The sequence below is a fragment of the Malurus melanocephalus genome, unplaced genomic scaffold (genome assembly GCF_030028575.1).
Source record: "Malurus melanocephalus ecotype Western Australia unplaced genomic scaffold, MMel_1.1 scaffold_62, whole genome shotgun sequence".
NCBI lineage: Eukaryota > Metazoa > Chordata > Aves > Passeriformes > Maluridae > Malurus > Malurus melanocephalus.
The window spans coordinates 2,249,868-2,276,182 of NW_026623294.1; the positions used below are offsets into that span (position 1 = coordinate 2,249,868).

Sequence of the window (26,315 nt, forward strand, 5' to 3'; positions counted from 1 at the left end):
TAGTTGAAAAGTCCATTCATAAAACTTTTATTCCACTTACATCAACTTAATACACATGTTTTGAACAGTTATGCTTGGATTGTTCATGAAAATTTCATAAGACATTAAACAAAGCTAGCCATCATCTCAAGTTATTTCCCTGTTAACTATTTTTACAGCACATGCATGTTAGGCAAGTATCAAAAAAAAAAATCACAAAAGCAAAAAACCTAAAAAAGTTAAATACATGGGTTTTTGTTTTTACTGCTGTGCTCGATATACAGTGTCATTATGAATATCAAGCAATTCATTTTTTACTGCATCTTTACTTGTACATTTGTTCTTAGGTTGCTTAAACCATTTAAATACAAATAAAATGTGTAGCAAAAATAATGAAAGCAACAGCAGGTAACTTTACAAATAATGGAATGTGAACCGTTTCTCTGTCCTTCTCTAGAGAAAGCTGACTGGGTTATCAAACTGTCTTAAGGAACACTTCAGCTGCAATCAAAGATGTACACTTGATTGGAATATTCCACAGATGTCACATGTTCACCTGACATGCAATATCTATGGGACATCAGTTTATTCGCAGCCATGTTTGCTCCAGCTTGGATATTCACTCTAACTACACCTGTGGCTGCAACATTGATTATCCCTTTTTTCCATCGTGACAGACCAATATGCAAGCAGTCATCTTTGCCTGACATAGAAAGCTGTTTTAACACTGGCCTTGTGGGAAGCCACAATGTACCAAAAGTACTATGCCAAACATGTAAAACTTGTATAAAAATTTCACAACCCTATATTGGCCACCTCAGATGAAAACAGATAAATTCCCCAAATGTTAACTGGCTCTATTCCCCTAATATTAAACAAAACCACATGGGAAATATAGAAATCCAAATAGAAGTAACATAAACCTGTCAAATCGTAAACAAAAACTATTTGTGGGACAGCATGGATGACAAATGGTCTACTGTTTAAATTTCAGAATGAGGCAGACGGAAGTGGAAGGCTGGTTAATTCTCCCCTCCTTCTCCTGCTTCGGCTTCATCTCCTTGGGTATCCGATGTCCACAACTGTTTGGGAAAGAAAACAGAGTAATTTGTACATTATTAYACATTTATAACTAGTAATTAGCAAGTAATTTTTATAGAGAAGGCCTATATCTTAATAACAACTTCTAAGAGGTCCTGCTAAGCACTGTGGAGAAAGAAAAAGCACACAGTAACATGAATCTACTTCTTGGCTATGACAAAATGGAAATTCTGTTCTAGGTGACCCAACCCTACACTGCATTTAATGAGCAAGTTTATGGACAGTCAAAACCAAAGTCTCTTACTCACAGGACTCACTAAAACACAACAAGCAGGCAAGAATCAGACCTACAGATTGGATAAATAAGAATCAGGAACTAACAGCAATTTGTTTCTCCTCAAGCAAGTTTTACATGCCTTTCTAAAGGAAGTGCTTCAGGAAGGGATCTCTCCACTTCCAATGCTACTTCAAATGTGATCTTTCCTTCAAAACAGGCATCTGAAGTTTCTTCTGATTTTTAAACTTCAAAGTATTTCATAAAAATGTCCAACCCGTGGTCCTGTTCAGTTAGTTGTGCTCCCCTTTAACAACTTTCAGAACACTGAGCTGCCAAACTTGGCGGGCAGGGCAAGAAKGGAAGAAAATCAGGCTAAGCATGCACTATGCACAGAATGTTATTTTCAGCTCCATAAAGTCATACTAAGGAGCCATATGTCAKGATTAAGTATCAGCTAAGGTAACTAAGCATCAGTTCCAGAGCAACAGCCAGGACCAAAAAACTATTTTGTGAACCAAGTATCTCCACACTGGCTGCTTCCAAACTATTACCAGCCCAATATGATTTTTCATCTCTTGCTTTGTGGAGTTTGAGAAGCATTAACTGAATCATTCAGGCTCTACAGTATAAGGTAGTAAAACAAAACCAACTAATTCTCTCCACTCAYAGTGCTATACCACTGAAGTCTCATAAGAATGCCTTTCTCTCTAAAAACCATCAGAAACACTTCAGAAGCAGATGGCAACAATGAAACCTGCACAAGACCAACAGCCTTGTTCTTGCTCTGAACATAACGCAGGGTATCTGCACTTAATCCTCCCTGCTGAAGGCATTAAGCAACAACTTATATTACTGGAGACAACAGTGCACCAGTAGTCTAGACCAGTGTTTCTAGACCKGCACTATAACCTTTAATATGTTATTATATTACTACATTAGTCTCAATTTCAGTGCTATTCTTGTAAGAAAGAGTTAGCAAGACCAGTTTCATCACAATTCTGTCAGAGATTTCTATCCTAAATCATCACCCCCAGAATACAGTCAAAGAGTTATTTAGGATGGAAAAGACCTTCAAGATTGTCAAGTCCAGCCATTAACACAGCCAAGTCCATGATGTCCCCAAATACCACATCAACCCAAATTAAATAACTCCAGGGATGGTGACTTGACACTTCCCTGGGCTGCCTGTTGCAATGCTTGACAACCCTTTTAATGATGAACATTTTGCTCATGTCTCATCTAACACACACACTCATTAGGACAAAAGGGCCTGAGTGCTGAGTKCTATGAAAGGGGATTACCAATTTTACCAGCTGAGATCAGTTCAACAAATCTGCTGAAGGGAAAAAAAACCTCTCAGGAAGAAGTGATTCCTTTCATTTAAGAAAAGAAAACAAAAAAAAACCCAATTTCATAACAGAGAAAAGACATTATYTAGCAATTCCAGTAAAACAGATTTTGACAATATGAAAAACAGCCCTCTGAACACTTGTCTGCCTTCAGTCCCCACTGAGAATGAACACAGACTTCTTCAGCCATACAAAACTCAAGGTAAAACAGAACCAGCAACTGAGGGAAGTGCTCCTGCATAGAACTGATCAACATGCTGAATCACTGTTTAAAGCCCACCTACCTCAGAGTGCCTGACTTGCATAAATAGCAGAACAGACCTTTTTTACATTTATGAAATTCACTGTAGTCTTTGTTAGTCACACACATATCAAAAGTTATTTTCTATCTCAAGAAGTGGATAAACACGGAATCAATGCACCTGTACAGATCACACTAAGCACTTAAGGCAAGACAAATAATTAATTCAAGAATATGGAATCTTGCATCTGTTTACAGCTTTCTTCCTTATAATGGAAAGCTCACATCAATTACCAGGCCTACTACCCTAATTCTCACACTGGTACTGGAATGGTAGCTCAGTCCAACTTTTGCTCTTGTGTGAAACAATTTGCTTTCCAACTGCTATGACAAGCTCTACATTATTTTTACTGGGAAGCCAGCAATTATTCTCTATTCTCTGTTTCAAAACCCTCATTCAGAGGGCAGCTCTTGAGCAATCCCACTCAAGGGGACAGTACACACAGACATTAAGAGCAATGCCAACCCTGTATCTGTCTCCAATACAAAGGTTGAGAAATCACTTCCATTTGTTTTATAAGCAACCAATGGAACAATTACAAGTAGTTTTTGAAGCAGCGTTAAGTTGCCCTTTCAATGGAAAAGGCTCCAAAAGACAGAGAAATTAAATGTTAGTCACAATTGGCAACTCCAATTTTATGCAACTGTACAAGTTTACTTGTAGTTATTTTTAAAGCAGTGCAGCTATTTTGCAGGGGTCTCTAGTATCAGATGCATAAAGTGTTACCAGGGGCCACAAGTGGCAACAAGAGGTGGTGCTTATTTTTTCAGTTCTTGCTTGCAGCTCTTCTCCCCACAGACCAAGGAGTGAACTAAGTCATTAATTACACTATTGCATGTTTGCTTACATTTAGTTTCATTTGCTGTTTATCTTTGCCAGCTTTAAAGTTCAAAGTAGGTTAAAAAAGTCCCTCATGCAAGATGAAGATTTTGGTTATTCTGACAACTTACACCAGAGACAGTTATGAGTCCAAGGGAAAACAAGAAAAGTAATTGAGACAGTTGTGTTACAACGGCCATGGAAATAGCCTGGCTAGCACTGACTTTYATTTTGGCTGTACCAAAATTAACACCAAATAAAAAACCTCTGAACAACAGGTCCTTAAATGGACTTGCCAGCTGCTAGCTTTGTTTCCATTTTCATGTAGGATCCCTTCCTTGCAGATGCATTCACATAAAATAAGCCACATGAAATTTGACACAAGATTCAAAGAGGCAAATGCAACTGTATTCTCAAACACTGTGTAACATTAGCTAGTAGATTTGCTAGTCACAGTTGAGACTGCGTAATTTAAACATGCTAGATTCCTTGAATAAAATAACCTGAAAAATGTGGTTAATTTGTCATCTGTCAGAAAGTCATGTTACTTAGCATGCAGACCACAAAAACTCATAAAAACTAGGCAGGAGAAAGATTTAGCTCAGAAGGATAATATATGGGAGACTTGTTTCTAAGTGACAGACACAGCCCCATGGCCAGTAACAAAAAGGACAACTCAGGGTGCCAGGAAGACCAATCCTGTTATCTATATGCAAACTTCGATGATACTCACTGTCAAGTTGTCTCTCAGTAACTGCATTATTAGCGTGCTGTCTTTGTATGACTCTTCACTTAATGTATCAAGTTCAGCAATTGCTTCATCAAAAGCCTAGTGTTAAAAAAACAAACAACTCCATTAGCCATGTGACAAAAGGTTATGCAAATAATTTAAATGGAATTTCCCCCTCTTTGACTTACCGTTTTTGCAAGAGAACAGGCTTTCTCCGGGGAATTGAGAATCTCATAATAAAACACGGAGAAGTTCAGAGCCAGACCTAATCTGATGGGATGTGTTGGTTGCATCTCCTTTTTACTGATTTCAAAAGCTTCTTGATATGCCTGTTGTGATTGCTCCACTATCCCTTTGGGGCAAAAACAAACACAAACAAAACCCACAACAAGTAAGTAATTTACACACTGTATCCAGACATACAATCAGGACTGTGTTCACTCKTGCATGAAAAAAACTATGTCATGAGCGAATGCCTGTGAATGAGCATTTTACCTAAAAAAGTCACTATTTAATGAAGATTTTATTAAACTACTTTTCAAATAATTAAAAAAGCGGGAAGTTGTTATTGACTATATCACGGCTTTGAGTCTCTTCCTGACACCCTGTGACTACTTGCATTTACAAATGTTTGCAGCAGTTTTGTAGCACTGAAGACAAAACCCATCATCCACAGGAAAAACCSCAAGTTTTAACTCCACACAGGTTTGATACAGTACCACAATTTCAATATCTTTAAACACTGCAATACATTAGAGATCCACATTTTAGTCACAGGAAACATTGATGGCTTTTGCCTGTCATGCTGAACTCTTKCAGTAAGTCATTGTGAATTTCCAAGCAAACTGCTTAGCAAGGATAGTGCGGCGCACCACAACCCAGATTAAATATATATTTTTAAAAGCTTCCAACATAGTTCTATTTCCAATACATATATGGAAAGTATTTTACCTAACTTAAAGTTCAAGTACCTACAAAATGTGAAGGGAGAAAAAATAATTTGGCCCCTTTTTTTTTTAGAGATGAATCTCTTGTCACTCTTAATTGGTTCAGTTGTACAAGTTAGAAACATCTGGCAGAAAACAGCCACTACAATGTGTATATGAAGACTGAAGAGCTCAACAATTTCATGTCTCACTGAAAGCACCTGAACTTAGGAGCAGGTTCTGCCCACACAAGTCAGGGATCACGGCCCAGCACAGCCCACGAGCTGCTGGGACCGGGGATGCACTGGGCGCTGAGCACAAAGGAGCCCTTGTTCYTCAGCTTTCCACCAGTGTCTGAGAAAAAGGTGGGCAGAAAGTCATTCAATTCAGATGCAAAAGGACTCCAATCTTAGTGTTTCTGGATCAAACCAGAAATGTATCCAGCATGATGTCTACAAGAATGCAGTCACATGTATTCAAAAATAAAGACAGGAATTTTAAGCTAAGGACTCAAAAATACAGCAGTATTTAAATAGGAAGTACTCCGAGTCTGAAAACAACTGAATGCCAATACTCAGGATGTCTATGCGATCACTGTTTATCCACCTTTAGATAGTCACAAAAATTACAGCACCATATTGTTCTCTTCCACGTGGAAGAGTGAGGACACTCATTGCACAGTTCATCAACACCGTCCTCTCCACATTCATCACTAATAATGGAACACTTCAGATCGGACAGCGGCCCTAATACCTTGAAAATGACCAGAAGTCATCTCAACATTACAGTTGAGAAGAACTAGGTTAACTGCAAGTTAAATTAAGATGTTCTGAGAGAAGTTAAACTCTTCTCATAGTGGAAAAGCCTTAAAAAATGGTGCTGTTCATGAAATGCAAAACAAGCAGAATGAAAACCAAGTAATTTCAAGGAATGAAGCTGAGAGTTGTATTTTTTAGTAATTTTTCTTTAACGTAATTTCAAAACAAAAAGCATGTTTTTTTCTCCTATTTGAGAAAACAGCTACCTTTTAAGCAATTTGGAGCATTTAGTGCGTAATTTGTTATGTTATTTTCCAGATCAGTCAGACAGTATAAARAAGTTTTTAATCTTGAATTCTTTAGAAAATGCAGTTCCAAAGTTCAAGGATAAAATAGAACGTGGTACCTGCTTGACATTCCTGTCTGCTGGATTGCCATAAGGAAGCCCTAGTCCATAAAATAAACAATGCAGTTTATGAAGATAAAAAACCAATTCCTAGAGTTGGGAACTTTATATTGTTGCTGTATTTACTGCAAAAGGCTGAAGAATAGTGTCCAACTCAACAGCCATTCTTTCCTAAACAATAATTATCAACTGCTTGTCTTCAAGGTCAAAGACAACATTCAGGAAAAGCCTGTCACATGAAACACTGCAGGTGGAGGATAAATTGAAAAAATTGAAACCCACCAAAAAGTTGCTCAGCCAGGAGACTGAGTTAAATAAGAAAACTAAAACCCACTTCAAACAAAGATTTTCTTTCTAATTTTTCAGTCTAATTTTAGAGCCTGTAACTTAATCCTCAACAGAAAAAGGAACTTTGAGACTCAAAATATTGTACCTCCTATGCATGCGAACAAAGATAATGMAAATTACCAAAGAAAAGCATTGTAACTCTCTGTAACAGATCAAAAGTACTGCTAGCACATATAATTCTGCAGTCAACAAGATTGGGTCAGTTTGCAAGCAGTAAACATCAGAAATGAAATTGAGTCTTCTATACTAAATCTTAGGATCTTTCTGTGACTTTCTATTATCCAGCACGCTGGGGAAACTGGGCTTCACTGTGTAATGTGATATAACATGTATGCCACTAAATCAGATATATCTATCCCCTTGAAATGATTCCACTTCTGTTTCACATCTGTGCCAAACTCAATCTAGTCTCTGAAGTCCCACAAACCTCTTTGTGTGCCATACTGGGGAGTAGCTTATTAGCTTGAGGGGCTGCTCAGTGAGGAATGGAGCAGGTGCTCCCAAGGGCAGGGTGGTGCAGGGCACAGATGGCCCAGCTGGCACAGCTCAGTGCTCTCCACACCCCCAAGGGTCCCACGTCCTGGGTTCAGACTGTCCCCACGCTCCCACGCATCCAGGAATCCTGCAGACTCAGGGCAGCCCAAGTCAGTGGGAGACACCAGGCTGGCTCTGTGCTGAAGTGCACTGCCCCTCAGGGCACACTGCCAGAAGCCCTCAAGTGGCTCCAGGAAACAGCCTGGCACTGTTTGCAGCGAGCTGGATCTCAGCTGATACACTGCTCTGAACTGAAGGTGACTCTGCATGGAGGCAGCAATGCTGTCAGGGTGTCTCCAMCTACAGCAGGTAATGCACCCAAAATGAAAAATACCTCATGTCAACTTTTCTGAGTGAATTTAGGTGAAGGCCACTTACCTGCAATTGTGATAAGCTGCTTATATGAAAATAYAAGAAACTTGAGGAAATACAAGACATTTGGACATTAAAACTACCATGGTTACAGAAGAAATTTTCCTAACAGTAAGATTAATTCTATTAATTCTTTTTTGCAGTTGTTTCTAGTCTCTTTGCTCACTGAATCTACACAGACTTCTTACATTGTGTAGAAATGTGGGAGAAATGGCAAGAGTAAGTCTTCAGAAAGCTAAAAGACTAAAGACTACAAAGAGTTTGTAAAACCCCCAATATTCAGCTAGACAGAAATGCATAAACCTGTACTTCAGTGATGAACCAGGTGCATACATGTGTAAGTTGGAGATTATTTCAACATTTTGTGACTCAACGCCTGCTTTGTGCTTCTGTTGGCATAGACATGGAAATTTGTGTAACTCATTTGAAAGCCAACAACTTACGATTTTCCTTCAGAAAACGAAAGTCTATTACTAAAAAAATTTACATCCAAATCAGAATTATTCTAAAATTAGAGTTGTGCCACTGCCCCACCAAAAGCAATCTAACTGGACAATGCTTATCCACAAGCTGACATACAATACCTTTCTTGTCATCTCCAGCAGCAACCTCAGCCAAGTAACGGTAGTAGTCTCCTTTCATTTTCAAATAGAAAACTTTACTTTCTGCTTGCGAAGCATTAGGGATCAAGAACTTTTCCAAGAGAGACTGAAAAGAAAACAAAGAACACTGTGTTTTGAACATACATACTTTTACAGCATGCTGAACCAACAATTCAATTGTATTTCCATTTATTTTAAAGTCAAGACAGCTTCACTTTTTGCTTATTTTCTTCATATCCTACAAAACATAGCTAGAGAATGTGTTCTGGATTCCAATTTTAGATATAAATGGAATGCTGCATTGTGTGACTTGATAGGGAGAAGAAGGCTGTGTCAATTTAGCAGATTGGTATTATATGACCAAAGGATGGCTTTCTATAAGCMATTATCTAGAACCCTGGCGAAAATAAGGTAGTCCAAAGACTCTGTACAGAGGGTATACCATGGAAGACAGCCTGCATCCACCAAGTACAATAAAAAAGATTTGATGTATCAGCTGCCAGATCAGAGATCCAATTATTTTACATACACAGGAAATAAATAAGCCTCCTTAGGCCAGTTCCCATTAACTTGAATGCTCTGCTGGCATCACCAGCAAGAAATCACAAGGTGAAACTGGATTATTGCATTTCCAGACAGCTAACAATCTGACATTCAGCTCTGTAGCTCCTCTGTTTGACTTTATGTGCTGCCCTAACAAGTGTTTCCTCTATCTTCTGAAGCGAAGGTAGCTCTCTGGTCTCACTCCACCAAATCATCCCTGCGGGCTGACAGTTAAGACCAGTTTTTTCTAGATTATTCCAACTACTTGCTAACGTAGCAAGTTCCCAGCTGAGGCAGTCACATAATTTAGCAAGAGTTCTATTATGATGAAAAGAAAAAAAAGAAAAAAAAAAAATCACTAGCTCCAACACATGTAGTCAAATTAAGGTACAAGCTTGTCAAACTTTGTGATACTGTTTGAAGTCAGACTTTAGAAGAAAAGCCAGTTACTTAAAAGTCAAAAAGGTACAGCACTCCTGAATAGTCAGAATTGAATCACAAGCTGTTACATATATTTGGTGAAGGCTATGCAGAAATAATTCTTTAGAAGAGGTTTTAGTACAAACTTTTGGCCATCTTTTTCCCCCTGTAAATTAGATGACTGACATTTAAGTTTTACTTTACTTTTTTAGCTTGTATTTCCAATAATGCTACAGAAATGGACAAACTAATTTAGTTCCAGCTTATAAATGATGGCTGCTTTACAGCACTTTCCTCTCAAGGCCATCCAGCAGGTTAAATAACATCTTACAGGACATACTACCTGGACAGGCCTACCCTGGATATATGGTAAGCTGCAACTACTGCACTGTGGCATGGACAACTGTGGTACCTGCTCTGCTTAACAGGCCAACTATTCAGCTACAGAAAACTGTAATTCACAGAAAGAGCAAGAAGAGCAAGTCTGGTCTTGGGTTTTGTTTTGGTWGGCTTTTTCTTTAATCAAAGTACTRCTAATTCATTTATAYGAATAATGAGTATTTATTGTTAGACTCAAACTTGCATGAAACTCCTCAAAATGAAGTGACCCATGATAGCATCTCTCTCTTCATTTATATTTCACCAGACAGGTAATGAAAAATCAGGCTGACAGAAACCGAAGTTGGGCAAGCTTCAGCTATGCCTAGGCTACAATGAGATAAAAACCCATTAAGAGGACTTCCTTTAGGGGCTTCAACATAGTGGATTTATTCAATCACCTTTAATATTAGGCCTTTTCAGTACAGCAGGGGTTGGTATATAACTTCATTTTATAACCACAGGGAGACACTGAAAAATACTGCCTGTCCTTGCTCCCATCCAAATGACAGCAGAGACAATTCTTTGACATCGGCAGGTAAGCAAAACAAGCCAGTCAGCAGCAGAAGTATTTTTCTGGACATGGTCAAATGGGCTGCTGAGCTGCCTCATGCCAAAGGCACCTTCTTYGGATGTCCCACTATGCCAGGAGAAGGGTTCAGAGCCAGCTCTGCCCCAATAAGGCTGGGATGKAGCAGGAGGCCGGCAGGTTTACGGGTCACACACCTCAGCTCTCAGTAACCACTTACACACTCTGTCCTCACCATTTGAGAGCTTCATGGTTTGAAGCTATCACATTTTCATTTGTGCCAAGAAACTCCAACTTCAGTGAAAACTGAAGGTTACCAGCTATGAGAACAAGGCTCCTTATTACTTTTTCTCTGTGAGACTTCAATTAAGCCAGGCGTGTCCATCTGCACCTACCCTTCTGGCACCATGGGGAGTTGCTCCCTTTCTGCATCCTCCATTAACTGGCCACACTAAAATATTTTCTGTGATTTCAGAAACAAAAATCATTTCTCATCTGTATAGAAGGTAATTTGATTAAAATGTACAGCTCTACTCACTCCCACCGCAGCAACCCTCCAAGATTTAAACTTCATTTAGATCACAAATGAGGTAAACTTGTTTGCAAACTGAATGGGTGAATTGCACAAGTAGACAGTTAAGASGAAAGACTACTAACTGCCTTCTTAAACAGGCCCATACTAGCAGGGCAACAGGAGTGTGAACACTGTAAATCTTGTATTGAAAAAAGTTCTAAAGCCACATCAAATTTCAAAGACTGATGAACTGAGAAAATCCCTTCAAACAGCTATTCATACAATATAGCCAATGCAAAGAGACTCCAACTCAAACTGCACTGGAAGCTTGCTCATATTTGGMTGAAAGAGTCTATTCTATACAAAAAAATGTAGGACTGATAGGCCACATATTTTTGAAAGAATTTTATTTATGCAAAGTACTTCATAAACAGCAACAATTAAACCTGAAAGCAGACGAACATTTAAAAGATAGCATGTGAAATGACTGAAAAGACATTGCTACCCAATTATTTATTTAGTCTTATAAATTCAGTTTCTTCTACTTGTATTAGTACATTTACTTCATGATCTGTTTTCTTTTASTCACATAAGTAAACACAGATCACTATTTTAAAGTTAGCCTGAAAGTTCAGGGTACACTGATTTATCCTAGAGAGTGGCTGTGAAAGCACAACCTGCATGGAGGAGGTGCAGCTACAGAAAGCCAGATAGGTAAGACCAGTGAAACTACTAACATTTTGAAGTTCAATTAACAGAAGATTGCAGAACCAAAAGTGTAACAAATCTAGCAACCTTGTATCTGCCAACACATCAGCTTATGGGAAATACTATTTATCTTGTGGATTTTTTTAATAGCTTTAACTGCAAAGCTTCTCTGGAAGATATATTTTTTTCCCACAAGGAGGAATATCTTGAAATTTAAGACCTATTGATAGGTTGTTTGTCCAAAGCTTCAGCAGTACCAGCAATATAYGCTCACCTCTTCTCTCCTTTACCAATTGATAGGACAGTGTTTATCAGTGCAGGGCTCATCACAATACAGRCCACTGAACTGATAGCAGCTAGTCCCAGACTGGCTCAGTAAATGATCTGTATTTACCAAACTTATGCCATCTGCATCGCTGCAATGCACACAATGCCCTGACAAGTGCAGTCCATACAGCACATGTATATTATAGCCCCATTATATGTAGTTAAGCTCTCGTGCTTGCTCATCATGTTCCCTCTACCATGCAAAACTCCCATCCAATTTTGATATATACTAATACATGGGCAGTTAATTAGTGTCTTGATCAGCATCTAGTAGGAACAGTTTTTAAAAAAAAAACCTAAATGATCACTCCCTGTTCTTGAAACCCAAGGACACAGCACCAATTTTCAGAGCTTTTAATTTGACAGCAAAAATCTAACTGCTGTAAAACAAACCAYTCTATTGTAGTCAACTAGGCAGATGCAGCAGCAATTTAGACCAGTTTTCAGCCCAAACCTGTAACAGCCTGTACAAGTAAGTATTGTAAGTATTTTCAGAAAGATTTAATGGAAATTACTTTTTTTTTTTTTTAAGGATGTACTAAATCTGAATATCAACTCTTAGTAATCTGCTGGCCATTCAAAGATCCGGCTTCAACACTTCACACTTGCAATTCTAGTTAWGACTAAGTCAAGAGCTTTCTGATTCTCTGGACTGCAAACAAACATGCTCAATCAAGGGAGATGTCAGCTATGCTCACAAAGACCATTGGTAAGATTTGGTATGTTCCCTCACCCCCATCAAKTACGTACCAGAAAAGCCTTCATCTCCAAAGACATAACTGAAGCTGTCTGCACAGAACTTGTATTATTCTAATGGTGAACTTCAATCCTGGYTTATTTTAAACACTGAACTGGAAAGAGATTGACTTCATTCTTACACACATTCTACTGCCTGAACAGTCAACAGATAACACAAAGTGAAGCACAATGTGTTTTGAGCCCATTTAACTAAAAAAACCCCAGCAATCTCCTAAAAGTCTGTCTGCTTCTTCTTACTGCAAGTGGACATGCTTCAATTTGTCACATTGTGGTGACGACTGCAGTTGAAGACAGGAAGCCAACACAAAGACTTGAAGAGTCCTTTCCTGACACTTGAAGCCTAAAAATACTCTTCTTTTAAAACTATTTGTATCTTTGGTAAATGACTCGTGTGGGCCAGAAATCTATACCTACATCCACCACATGAGCATGAAATTAATTTCATTTTAACGCTCAGTTTTGCCTTATTGCTTTTAGTTCAGTGTTTATTTCCTTTTAAAGGCTTGGTCTCAGTACATGTTATTGCCTAGAAACTTTGGATAATTATTAATGCACTTGAGACAACTGCATCAACAGATCGATTCTCTACTTATGTATTTTCCTCCTGACAAGCAGGAGACTAAGAACAGTCACCAGATTCTAGGAAAATACAGTAAAAACTAGTGGATAACACACAGCTAAAGTACTGAGAACAATAAACTTTGGGTTTTTTTTTAAATTATTCAGCTATCTAATTGAGTAAAAACAGTAGAACTATTTGAGAAATAAAAAGATACTACTCTTGCACAAAAGAACCAAGGTGTGGAATGGCAAAACTCCAAAAGAATACACAGATAAAACACTAGGTAATTTAAATAGCATCAGTTTTTCTCTGAGATAACAAAGCAGGGTTTTTGTTTTCATGCAGTATAGAAAGACACCTGGCAATAGTTACAATATTTTTTATGATTTTGAGAAAAAATTACACACGAGTATTAGCTGAACTTCAAGTCACCTGTCATCCATCTATGGTATATGACTTTGGGATGAAGATGACATGGAAGAACTCTTGATTTTTAAATTCATGAAAGACATGAAAGAAACTATATTTTTTTAAGCTCAGCCTGAAACTGATTTCATATTTAATAACAACAGCTTAGTATTTTCATGATGTAAGCAACATTCCACTATCTTTCTACAAGACATTGTAAGAATACAAGAGGGATCACACTGGCTGACAGGACTCCTCTGTCTACTAACCTCACTGCAACACTGCCCAAGAGGATGCCACTAGAAAAACACTYGAACAAAGCAAGAAAGTGTCATGCTTCTCTTAGCCTCCATCAATGCCCACGGACTTCCTAAGCCAGATGTAGTTTCTCTGAASGTAATAACCTTTAACAGGCTTCTTGTCCACATTCCACATATTGTTCAMATTCCCATTACATCAAAATAACTTTAATACCCACAATGTACCAAAGAACTGTAGATATCTGCCTACTTCTACAAAAGAAGGTGTTACTTTTGTCTTTAATCTACTTCTCAGTTTAATTTTAAAAAAAAAAAAAAAGTTTAGCTTATAAAAGCACTGGCACTCAAGTCTGCTTTTGTTTCAGAAGACTATTAGATAACCTGAAATAATTTCAAGACTTTCAGTACCATTTCCAAACAAATGCCCATTCCACTTTCACAGCATGCAGGTAGCTATTTATCTTGTTCTCTACAATGGAGGGAGGTGAGCAGAGGAGTAAGCAAAGAAAAATAAGGAAGATGCGATGGATATGGAGAAGAGGGGCATCAAGCTGAAACACTGTGTTAGAACAAGCAATAAAACTACAGTCTATTGAATTCCAAGGTTTCCCTTTCCAGATGCATCAAGGTACACTTACCAACTGCAACCCAGAGTAACAAACTGCTCCTGTGTCCAAGGGCAGCAACCTTTCCTTTTTGACTGGAGGCATAAAACTGCCAATAAAACTATTACAAAGTTGACTTGCTGTTTTTTGACAACCTGCACAGCTGTTTTGAAAGAATTACAAATTCACGTTTTTGAAAGAATTACACATAAAAAGCATCAGATACACTGAGGYAGACATCCAAATTACTGACATGGATCAGTGTTTTCAGGTGCACTTTTTGCAGGAAGAGTTGCATGTACCTGATTACAAGTGGAACGTAATAACTAACCAGCACMGTTAACTATAGCACACCTTCATTACAATATTCTGTTTTAATGACAAAGTTATTCAAGGAGGCCACCTGTATCGAACAAGTTCAAGACACACCTATAGTTTCCATAAATAGCTGGCAAGTGATTTTCCATGACTGTTTTCCACACAAGGATTAGGAAAGTTATGAGCTATAAAACAACACATGCAATTAGCTGCACAGCACAGACTGGCACACACACTACAAAGGGTTCAATTAAACCATTTGTGGCCCGTCATTGTATTTACACACATCCATGTGAATTGTTGAACAGAAGTGACAGATATTTGCATTTTTAAGTGGAATATTTTCAGATAATCCTTCCCAAATGCTGTTTTGAGACAGGCTTACTATGTTGCTCCTGATTACAGTTCCGCCCAGAGTTTGGGATTAAGGGCTCTGCAAGTGCTGCCTCATGGGTGACCTCCAACACTCTTGGGGGAAAACCAAAAGGTCTGTTGTCAGCCTTGTATTCCAGCCAAAAGTGAAGCTACAGTTTAAAGTTAGCTACAGAATTCTCTCTACTCATTTGCTCACTAGAATGGGAATACAAGAAAAGCTGTCGAAGCACTGGAGATCTCTGCCAAAATGTCTGCTGAAGAAGGAAACCAGCCTGCTGCCCGTTCTCAGTACCAGTTATTTTTTCTTCCCATCAAACTGGCTGCCCACAGAACCAGCAGCAGAAGTTTGAGAAAGGTGGCAAGRCTGGCTGGAAGAGATGAGGTGAGAAGCGTGACCCACAGCAGGGGAGGAATTCAGAATTTGGGTCAAAGAAACTTCAGGGGGCAGGAAAGAATTTGATGGTGGAGTAATTTGCAGCATTTATGCAACAGTGGGAGATGTGACGTGCATAGGGACATGCAGAAATGGCAAGAGCAGGATAAAGGTACACTTGATTTGCAGTTTTGCTGTAGTCAATCTGGTGAAGGCCTAGAATGGAAAAGAATGAAGGAAATGAAGTCTGAGGAGCAAGAGGGTACTGAAAAAAAAGATCTAAAAGGACTAAGGGACAGAAGAGAATCCCRTATGACAGAAAGAATGACAAGAAATCTCAGTTTATACACAACAATACTACTAAAAGTCTCTAAACATGTTTCCTTAGAAAAGAGAACAAAAGCACCATCACATATGGGCAGGCAAAGGAAACATGGAAGAAGTAGGACACCCTGAAAAATCATGCTGAGACATATGCTCGGGGATAGATGCAGGTCAGTAAGAAGCAGGTGGATGTACGAAAATGCATATGGGATACTTGGCACAGACACACCACTGGTCAGGAAACAAAGAAAAGGACAGCACCTGATGCGATGATGCGCAGCACCTCAGCTCACACTTTTACAGCCATACATGTAGCTCCCTTTGCAGATCTGCCCTCCCCAGCTTAGACTACCATGTCCTTTACTAGCTGGTTTCTACTACTATTTTGCTTTCCAATTAGTACTTATGCCAAGGGAGGCAAGTGCGTTTCATATCAGGATATACTCTTTTGAGATTATTCAGAAGACTCCTCAGGCATTTCATGGCAATCATTACTGTTTTTTACCAAAGCATGCATAACATGATGGTGAAGAAACGAAATTCTGAAGCACAGGCCAAAATACCTCTCCAGTTTAGTAACCCACTCTGAGGAAACTCATATGAAAGGCAGCAGCTGCAAAGACACTTAGCAGAAAACATTAAGATTAAAGTCTTGTTTTTTTTTTTGAGGCATCATATATATATATATATATTAATAAACAATTTCAGCTGAGGATCAAAGTAAACATACAGTTTTTACCTGGGACTTTTTTTATCATCACCTCATTAAACTGCTTCTTGAGCACTGGGGACTTGCATCAAAATAAAATGGTACCAGATGCCATTGATTATTATTCTTTTTAGAACATCCTCTGAGAAACTTGAGAAAATGAAACACTGAAACCAACTGAGTTGGGTGAGAAATGCTGCTCAGGAGATAGGTSTCAGCTACAGCTATTGCAGCTGTACTCTAAAGCAGAAATACCAAACTGTATTAATTGGTCTCTGAAGAAATACTAATAAAACCCTCCATAAATATGATGTAATTCTTTTTATCCTTGCTCAGAAATAGAAGCAAGAGCTATTTATCTTTAGCAGCTTGCACTCTGAGCAGATTTGAGACCTCCTGAAGCAGAATATGGATCAACTAGGGATTCACTACAGCACACAGAGTTAGTAAAAACATTTCATTAGAAAAAATGCYATTTTAGCAATGTAAACCTGTCCTGCACTAGGAGAAAATGACAGTTACAATATCAAATTACCTTTGTTAAATGTTTTGTAACATAATCATGAAGGGTAACATCTAGAAAAAAATCTACCACCAAAAACCAACCTACAACTTTTCTGTGCCTCATTTGAGCTGCCTTATAGAATCACAGAATTAAGTAGGTTAGAAAMGACCTCTGAGATCACTGAGTCCAACAGATTATATCTGATTAAAAAATTTAAGAATTTATGGTTGGTCTCAGCAGAACACAACTTACTATTACTTCTCACTTGAAGAGCCATTTCCAACATTCTGTCAGATTTAAAGAAAAACAATCCACTGCACAAGAGCTGACATTCAGTTAAAAAAAACGAGTTTAAGAAATAATCCCAGTCTTAATTCTCTTACATCAACTTAMATAGCACAAGCTTTCTCAAACTATTTCAAAATGTTAGTCAACTACTGCCTGAATGGACAGCCAGGAGCTGATGTCTGCCCACAGCAAAAAACAAATGAAGTGTTTAAGAACCTGTTTCAGGAATGCACTTCTGTCATGTGTATGGTAATGAGACAGAAGTTTCCAGATAAAACCAGAGATAGTGCAGTATTTGTTCACACAGATGTGCAGAGATAATGCGCCAACCCTGATCATATTCTGCATTTTATGTTTCTACCACTTATGGCTTCCTCAGGCACAAGGAGAAGCTGATACATTAAAAATGCAGTGTTTCTGCTCTTAAACTTCTGAGCAACGACCCAGTGAAACACACACACTTAGCAGCTTCACTAAATTGCAAGTATGTGCTATTAAATTCTTCCTTCAACAGCACAAAGAAGATGAAGCCTTATCTGTCACGGGTGACTAAACTGATCAACTTACTTYATTTTGCTGTTTAGAACTGCATATCAGCAGTAGGTACATAAAGTACTTGAACAATGAAAGGTGCCGTCAAACAAAGCAAGTTGTCACTTGGATGCTTTTGAACAGTATAAGCACTGTACCTTTTTATTGTAAACCAAAGTTATTAAACATTAATGCCAAATGAAATTAAACAGGGGGCTAATGGTTATTATAAAGCTTTTTTCTACTCGCAATAATTGCAAGAGGATGTAGATACATGTACATATGTGTATATACACACGCAAGCACAGTTAATATAACAATGCAAGCACAGTTAATATAACAAGTAGCTGCATTTATGCAGAGCACCTTAGCTGTTTTTATGATAAATGGAAGCATTAAACACATGTGTCAACATTATGGATACCCTTCCTGCTAAGATTAGAATAAATTAAAAACAACACAAGTAATCCCATATTTAAACTGATCCATGAATGATGCTTTAATTTTCAAAAATGCAAGTTCTCCAACAGTGTAATTGCTTAAAAGAAGTGAAGGAAATTACTCTAGCTTAATCACTGTTTCACTGCAGGAAAGCAAAAAAACCCCAACAAAAACCAAACCAACAATCCAAACCAAACTAAAAAACCAACAGCCAAAAAAAGCCCTCTGAAAGGGTGTAGCTACTATCACAAAGGGAGTGAAATAATGAGGTTGATGCAAATTGCCTCTGCTTCCTACCTTCAATATATATATGAGCAATTATACCAATCAAACCCTTATTGAAAAAGTCAGACTTGGAGAGTTAATCCTAAGTGTAAATTATAACCACGCTTGTAACTCAGCAAATCCTGGCTACATTTTGTTCTGCAATATATAAAAGTTCATTCAGATAAGCATTTGTGAACCGTGGTATTATTTATTTTCACATATGCCGCTAACACATTACCAGTCTTTCAGYGCAAATTTTAACAACTTGAGATGTCATCTTGAGTTCTATACCCAGGTTTGAGCTCCACAGCACCAAAAAGACAGATATGCTGAAAGGACTACGGGGCTGGAGCACATGAGGTAAAAGACAAGGTTCAGAGAAATGGGTTTCTTCAGCTTGAAGAAGACCAGCAGATCTTACTGCTGTGTACAGTTGCCTAGAGAAGATGGACCCAGACTCCTTCTTGAGGTCTACAGTGACATGACAAGAGGCAGCAGACAAGCTGGAACATGAGAAGCTCTGATTATTTGCAAGTATTATTTCTTTAACAATATTAAGACAAATGTTAAGACAGGCTGCCCAGAGAAGCTGTGGAATCTCCTTGCTTAAAGATAGTAAAAAATTTGACTGACAAAGCCTTGAGCAAATTGATCAAACTAGATCTGTTCTGAGATCAGAACCKCCCTTCCAATCTCAATTATTTTGGGAACCCAACTCGTAGATTTCAACAGATTAACCACCCCCTTCTGTCACTGACCTTGCTGCAAACAGCGGGTTCTACAAATGCCTCCCCTTTTTTTTTCTGCAAAAAATGATACAGATCTTAAAGATAAAGTACAGCAAAAAAAAAATTAAGCAAGCCTGAAGGAGTCACAGAACTGAAGGTAATGATTTTCAGTCAGAACACTGAATTTTCTGTTAAGTATCAGATATCATAGCAAGAGGGCTGTATGGTATCATCAGTCTACAAGTTAGCTGTGCTCTTTAACCATCAAGAAAACACACTGAGCATACAATGGCTGAAGTCTAAAAATAAAATTCATACATGTGCATGTGAAAAAAGCATTTGGCTTCTTGTAGGAGAGAAGACTCAATTTCTTAACTCTGTCATTAAGAATAATTAGACAAGTTTTACAGAAGTTAACATAGTAACCTATTAGGTGTTTGCAGGCAACTAGAAAATAGTTCCATAGYAATTTGATAATGATGGCAATAAGCATTAATTTTGTGGTATGTTCTTTAAAAAGCCATTTAGATGCATTCTGAATGGAATTACATTCCCTTCCCCCAGTGAACTGCAGCCTRAGGACAGGTTACCCACATGTTCTACTCCCCCCTCAACAATATACATAAAAAAGAAATGTAAACCTGAAGTCACTAATCTGAGATGTAACTGTTCCCACAGTTACAGTTCAGTAACYGTACTTCTGTTCTCACAATTACCACTTCTAGAAAGTGAAGCATCCATAACAAAGGCAAAGGAATCTCAAGAGTGGGAGCAAGAAGTACTATTTTATGCTTCTGAGCGTGAAATTCAGAAGAAATAATATAGTGAGGAAAACAAACAATTCATCTCATTGGGGTCCTCAACACCACCATTACCCTGCAGCTTTTCTGGCAGGAAAGGAGTGGGGGGAAAGTGCTGAGTAGCACCTATGTGCAACAGTAACTCCAGAAAGCTGAAGRGCAGCCAAGGTTTGCGGAAGCTCTCCAGACCTCAACAACTTAAAGGACAAAGAAACAGAGAAAGGGTGCTTGGGCACTGCCAGAGAAGAGATTTACTTAGGGTATTTCTGTGGTGGAACTTGGAGGGGGGAGCAACATTACCCAGAAGACTGAGCATGGGGCAAGAACATGGGAACTGTCACATGCTGTGCACTTGGAGGGACACATGCAGTGACTGCTGCAGCATATATCAGCCTASGGAARAGAGTACAATTGYCTGGAATTACACTCATACTAACGTGAAGACAGCTGGTCATGCTTTCMATTATTAGTTTACATTTAGCTCATGTCAGATTACCTAAAAGTTACCAGAGCTGAGAACTTCTAATGTGCAACCATTGCAGGGTGTCWGCTAYTCAAAGACCTCTCCATTCTTTTCTSAACTTCAGAACTCTCGTTAGCTGAAAAATTCAGCTTATTACAGGTTTAATTTGAATCAGTTCAGTTACAGCTCAGTTTTCTACTAATGCTAAAARGCAGTTTAAAGAAAATCCACACCTGTTATATCAATAACAATTTTTATTATGGAAATGACAAATAAAAGATTATTAGAGATCATTATATTGGTACTTCAGACAGACCCTCCTTTCTAATATAAAAACTGAAACAGGACGTGAAGCACACACTTAGCTAACATGAGGAAAAGTACTTAACTAAAAGCTTAATTTCCTGTATCAATTTGAAATTTCTGAGGCTGGAAATTTTCTAAAATACTCAAGCACTTTTCAGATGATCAAGTATGACAATGTACTTCCTTACACATAGCGTCACACACACTATACTACMATTTAAGAATTTAAAAATTCAGTTTTTATTGCCATAGTGCAAGGAACTTGTACTACAGTCAATGTGTCACAATTATTTGATGTTTACCAGCACTACCAGACCAACTCCAACTAGAGCTAGTTATATGACACTTTAATAYACTTAAATGCATTATCTGACAGAATTGGTGCTGGAACACTGCGCTGGTGTCTGTTCTTTGTACAGCAGCACTCTGAGGCTGCAGCAAACAAGAGGACAAGTTCAACTGTGTAGAGTTGTAGAGGTATTCCATGGTAGGCTGAAGAGAAAAAAGATTCATGAAGTGGCAAGGATGCAGATACTRTCTTTTCCTTTTGCAAGGTCAGTGTAAAGGAGAAAAATAAACATTCAGATTGGACTACATAACTATTAAAAGTTCATTTGGCCCAATAGGGATGAAGCAAGAAAAAAGTTCATCACTGATTGCTTCTATTCTCTCTGTAAATTAAGAGATGGAAACAAAGCTCAGGCAGTTTAATACACTCGGCATCTACAGGATTAGAGAACCTATTTCTTCCAGCACACTAGAGATCTGATTCCAACAAATGAGGGAAGAGAGTGGGAAGCTGCAGAAGACCCAGCTTTGGCCACACTCAGAGGTCACAAACACATTCTCTAAATTGCTTTCCTCCCTTCAACACTGAAGTTAGGACAGCAGTCATACTCAACCGTGACGTAACACCCCTGGGTATTAAACATTACTTAAGAGACTAGCAGACAACTGAAGACACAACAACAGCTCAAACAGAGCCACAGCCTCAATAAAAGGATACCAAAGTTGCCCAGCTGCTTTTGTACTCTAATTGATAAAGCTCCTGACTAAAAACTTTGAAAGCTTAACACTTCAATTCTTACTAATTAATGACTTATACCAATTAAGATTTGGTAAGCCTTGCTTTTCACTTTTGTAAACAGTTGTAGGCTAGATTATGCTCTATAAAAATTACAGAGATCTTCTGAAAAAAACCCCAAAACAAAACCCACACCATCATTCTACATTTGCATGTATCATTGTGCAGACCCCTGTTCATAATAAACGACTAATGTTAGCACAGCTCTTTCTTCTGTTAAAGCAAAGTGGATGTCAGATAAAGCAATACAGTCAGCCATGTTTCTAGGTAAGTAAGAATATACATGAATAGGATACTTCAAGAAAGAAAACAAAAGTATGTTTTCAAATATAAATCTAATTCTTCAATGTAATTGGCAACATCAAACATAGCACATGTCATTTGAAAGTATTTTTAAATCCTATCCTCTGAATACAAAAGTTTTAATTTTTTTGTTTTTAAATGTAAGTCTAAAAAAAAGGTTTTATTACTGCTAATCACTACCTAAGGCATTGTTTMTTCTCGACAGTAATTTTTCCTTTAYGTATTACGAAAAATTGGATAGGCAATGTTAAAAATTAGTCAGTCATTAGCTTCTTAAAAATAGTAACATGTCAAAGAACAATAACTTCTTTGAATAATGTATGTCTCATTAACACAAAGAGAAATTCAAGTCCATTTTGTGATTCAGAAGATTTAACAAGACTTTCCACCCATATTCCTCTCCTCCCATGCACTCTAGTTTTTGCAGCAAAGTCAAAAGCAGGGTTTTGTTTTAGTTTTTGTATTTAGCRTGCACAATAAAAGCTAGTTTCACCTTAACCTGGTTTCCATTATCAAACAAAACATTAATTGCAAACTCTAAATTCTTCTAAGGTTTCCAAGCCCAGATTTGATCAAAATGATTTCTTAAACCAAAGCATAGCTTACAAAAGAATTTCAGACCACTCTAAACTGAAAGTATCCACACCCCCTCAGGACTTTCCCATTAATAAAATAATAAGAAAGAAGTAACAACCAATTAGAATGCCAGAATGGATCCTCATTTCCTTGGCTTGAATAGATGAGCCACCACTTTACAATACAAGTGGTAGTAAATCAGCTCTTTCCTATGAGTAAATTCTGCATTTCCATTTTCACAGTGGAAGTTAAAGAGTTATCCTTACACAGGATAATAAAACATACAAAATTGGGTGTTACAATACCATGGCAGCCAGCCTGAAGTGGAAGCCAAGACACAGTTATCCATGCTGACTCTTACAAACCCCTAGAGAAGCAGTCTTCTGGAAGCTATCCTCACCCATATCATTCAGTTGTCTCACACATCAAGARAAATTTATGTTACTCATTGATCTTGGTTTTCATTAGATCTTCAGGCAAAATCGTAGCTATTTAATACTTCCCTCATATCCCATGTCACTCTGCAGGTGATGTATTATCACATATGGGATGACACACCAGCAGGGTCCACAGCGTAGTGGACAACTCTTGCTGACTGTAACCTCTACCTCACAAGTGGTTGCAGGATTGAACAACTGCTCCTTGTGTGCTCACTGAAGCACAACAGGCGTGTGCAGTTGAAAAAACCTGACAATCTAGAATAAGCATTTGGAAGAGGTTTGGATTCTATTARCCAACCTCCTGATGAAAATACCGGGTTGCTTGCTCAGTACATGCCCATTATAATGTAACTACAAATCTCAGAAAATGCCTAACTTGAACACCCTTTTAGTTCCCTACTGAAAATTTTAAGTTTAAGAGGGTATCACAGAATTTCTACTGCCTCTTCCTGCAGGCAATTTTCTGCACGGCTGAGTCATAACTAACATTACATCATCTTACCCAGGGAGGGGCCCAATTTCCGTAGAGTGAGAACTACCTCTTACAACTACTGCAGCATATTAAAGTGGCAGGAATCGAAGAGATCTAGGACTCAAACACTGCATATTAAGGGGGAAGGACATCAAGGGAGGAGAAAGCCCCAAACTAAACCTGTATCCAGTTCCATCTCAGAGAAATATGTAGACCTTAGGTAACTATTACGTTACATACAATAATGTTTCTACATGTCTCCAAATTTGTTAGCATTTGTAACCGTAATTWGTATATAAATAATCAGCACATTAGAGGGAAAGAAAAATTCAGACATTTTTTAAACCTTGAGCTTTAGATATAGCATAGGACACCACAGCTTCAGTGACAGACTAGAAATAGMCCCAGAGGACCCAGCACCATTTACTCTAAAACTCTAAGTAAAAATGGATCAACAGTTTCATTATTTCTCACCAGCACATCATTGCAGATGTCTCTTAGCTCAGTCTCAATTTTCTCTCTGTATTCCCGAGCCATCTGCTGTTTTTTCTCAGCGCCTTCCGTCTTTTGTTCAATACTTGAGACGACTCTCCAAGATGACCTACGGGCTCCTACAACATTTTTATAGGCAACAGAGAGAAGATTCCTCTCTTCGTTGGACAACTCAGCTCCTTGCTCAGTCACAGATTTCATGCAACTTGCCATGTCATCATATCTTTCAGCCTGCTCAGCCAGTTTGGCCTTCTGCACCAGCTCATTTTTATCCATGCTGATATTTCTAAAGAGGAAAAATAGTGAGGCATTATTCAGACACTGATCAAGGACAAAGATGTTTTAACTTCATATGCAGAACAATGTGTATACTCTAAGTAGTTTGGAACTGTAAGATGTACAACTGAAATCCAGAACACAAGGCATACTAGCAGCACTCAATGCTCAAACACGTGGACACATGGACTGAAGAGTTAAAGCCACTGCTTCCTCCTGAAAAAATGTTAACTTTTAAAAGTATGTATTTTAGTAAACATGAACAAAAACATCCAAAGTTGAACTGAAACAAAAAAATTTCTACCTTCTGCACAAAAATGATCCTAACTCTTTGCCATCACAAGACTACATTATCAGTACAACAAAACTGACAAAATATCCAACAGTAAGCTTTTCACAGGAGACAACCAAATAAAGGCTGGACAAACAATACCAAGCAGCATTCTAGGCTTCAACAGAATCATACAGTTACATGCAGAAGTATTTCACATAAAGATCTGCAAATCAAATCCCACACTGGATGTTAAAATGTCAGAATACAACAAATATCTAAACTGCATGTTGTACACCCTTCCACRGTGCTAACTCCCCTTCCCAAAATGGGAATCCCCATTATGGGATGTTTTGTGTCAGGTACTGCTGCTCTGCCCGAAAGGCTGTGTTTTCAGAGACAAAAGAAAATTTTACTACTTAAAAATATTTTTTCAACATCAGTATTTCAGACAGCACGACTTGGCCAAGATGCTTCATAATCTGGGTCTTATCAGCACTTAAGGAAAAAAAAAAAAAACCAAGCTCTGCTGAGCAGACGTATTGAGAAATTTGTTTTAGTACAGGAGGGAAAAATACTCGTCCCTTACCCCCCACCCTTTTGTGTACCGTAACTTGATCATTTTGAGGAAGTGGTAATGTGCTTTGGGGATACACTATTCTTTAAAGTTTGACAAGATTATTAAAGGATGATCCAGTTTTSGTCATGAATGCTTTATATATTTCTGTACGTTCCACACATCCGAACCAAGCACCTCAGTTTTTAACCACTAMGATTTTTGCCATTTCACATGACGTTAGAGGAGGAACAATGGCAAGGGCTACGTTCTGTCTTTGGGAATAAATTAAACACCTTTTAACATTTCAGGTTACTCTAAGTTTTAATAGCTCCTGTCTCCAACAGGGGAGCACAAACCCGGCGTTTGTTTGCAAACGCGCGTTGAAGAACTTGCCCGCACCGCGCACGCCGGGGTTAAGGAGCCATTTTAAAGCAAGCTTTTGGCGATGGTTATTTACCACTCGGCGCGACCGGGGCAAGCGTGGTCAGAACGCCGGCCCCGCTGCCAGTTCCCGGAGCACCGCAGGCTGCCGTGGCATCATCCCCGGGCGGCAGCATCCTCGGGCGGGCCGCCCGCCGCCCCCGCGGGATGGGCGCTGCCGCGGCTCCGGCACGGCGAGCGCGGTGACAGCAGAAAATGGAGCGGCCCGGGGGCGGGCGGAGCGGAGGGCGGGGCGGGCGGGCGGCCCCGGGGCGCTGCGGCCGCTCCTCCCTCCCTCCCTCCCCGCGCCGCGCCCGCCGCGGGGACAACCGAGCGCCGCGCCCGCCGCCTTTGTCACGGCGGGTGGGCGCCGGAGCCCGGCCCGCCCCGATCCCGCTCCCCTACGCCCAGCGCCCCCSGGGGAGGATGCCGCGTCCCCGCCCCGGACGAGGGAAAGCCCGGGGGCCCATCCCCGGGAGACTCGGCGCGGGGGAGGGGTAGCTGCGGAGGAGGAGCCCCCTCCAGTCCCGGGGGAGCC

The 26,315-nt window shown here is 39.0% G+C and overlaps 1 protein-coding gene across 1 annotated transcript; it reads right to left on the reverse strand.

Annotated features, from left to right (window-relative positions):
- YWHAZ (tyrosine 3-monooxygenase/tryptophan 5-monooxygenase activation protein zeta) lies at positions 1 to 24,537 on the reverse strand. The gene is made up of 5 exons (XM_057366285.1): positions 24,234 to 24,537; positions 8,426 to 8,549; positions 4,686 to 4,849; positions 4,501 to 4,596; positions 1 to 1,061 (listed from the first exon to the last, which is right to left on the reverse strand). The coding sequence occupies exons 1-5, from the start codon at positions 24,525 to 24,527 to the stop codon at positions 1,002 to 1,004; spliced, it is 738 nt and encodes a 245-aa protein (XP_057222268.1). The 5' UTR covers positions 24,528 to 24,537; the 3' UTR covers positions 1 to 1,001.
- Between the last annotated feature and the right edge of the window lie 1,778 nt (positions 24,538 to 26,315).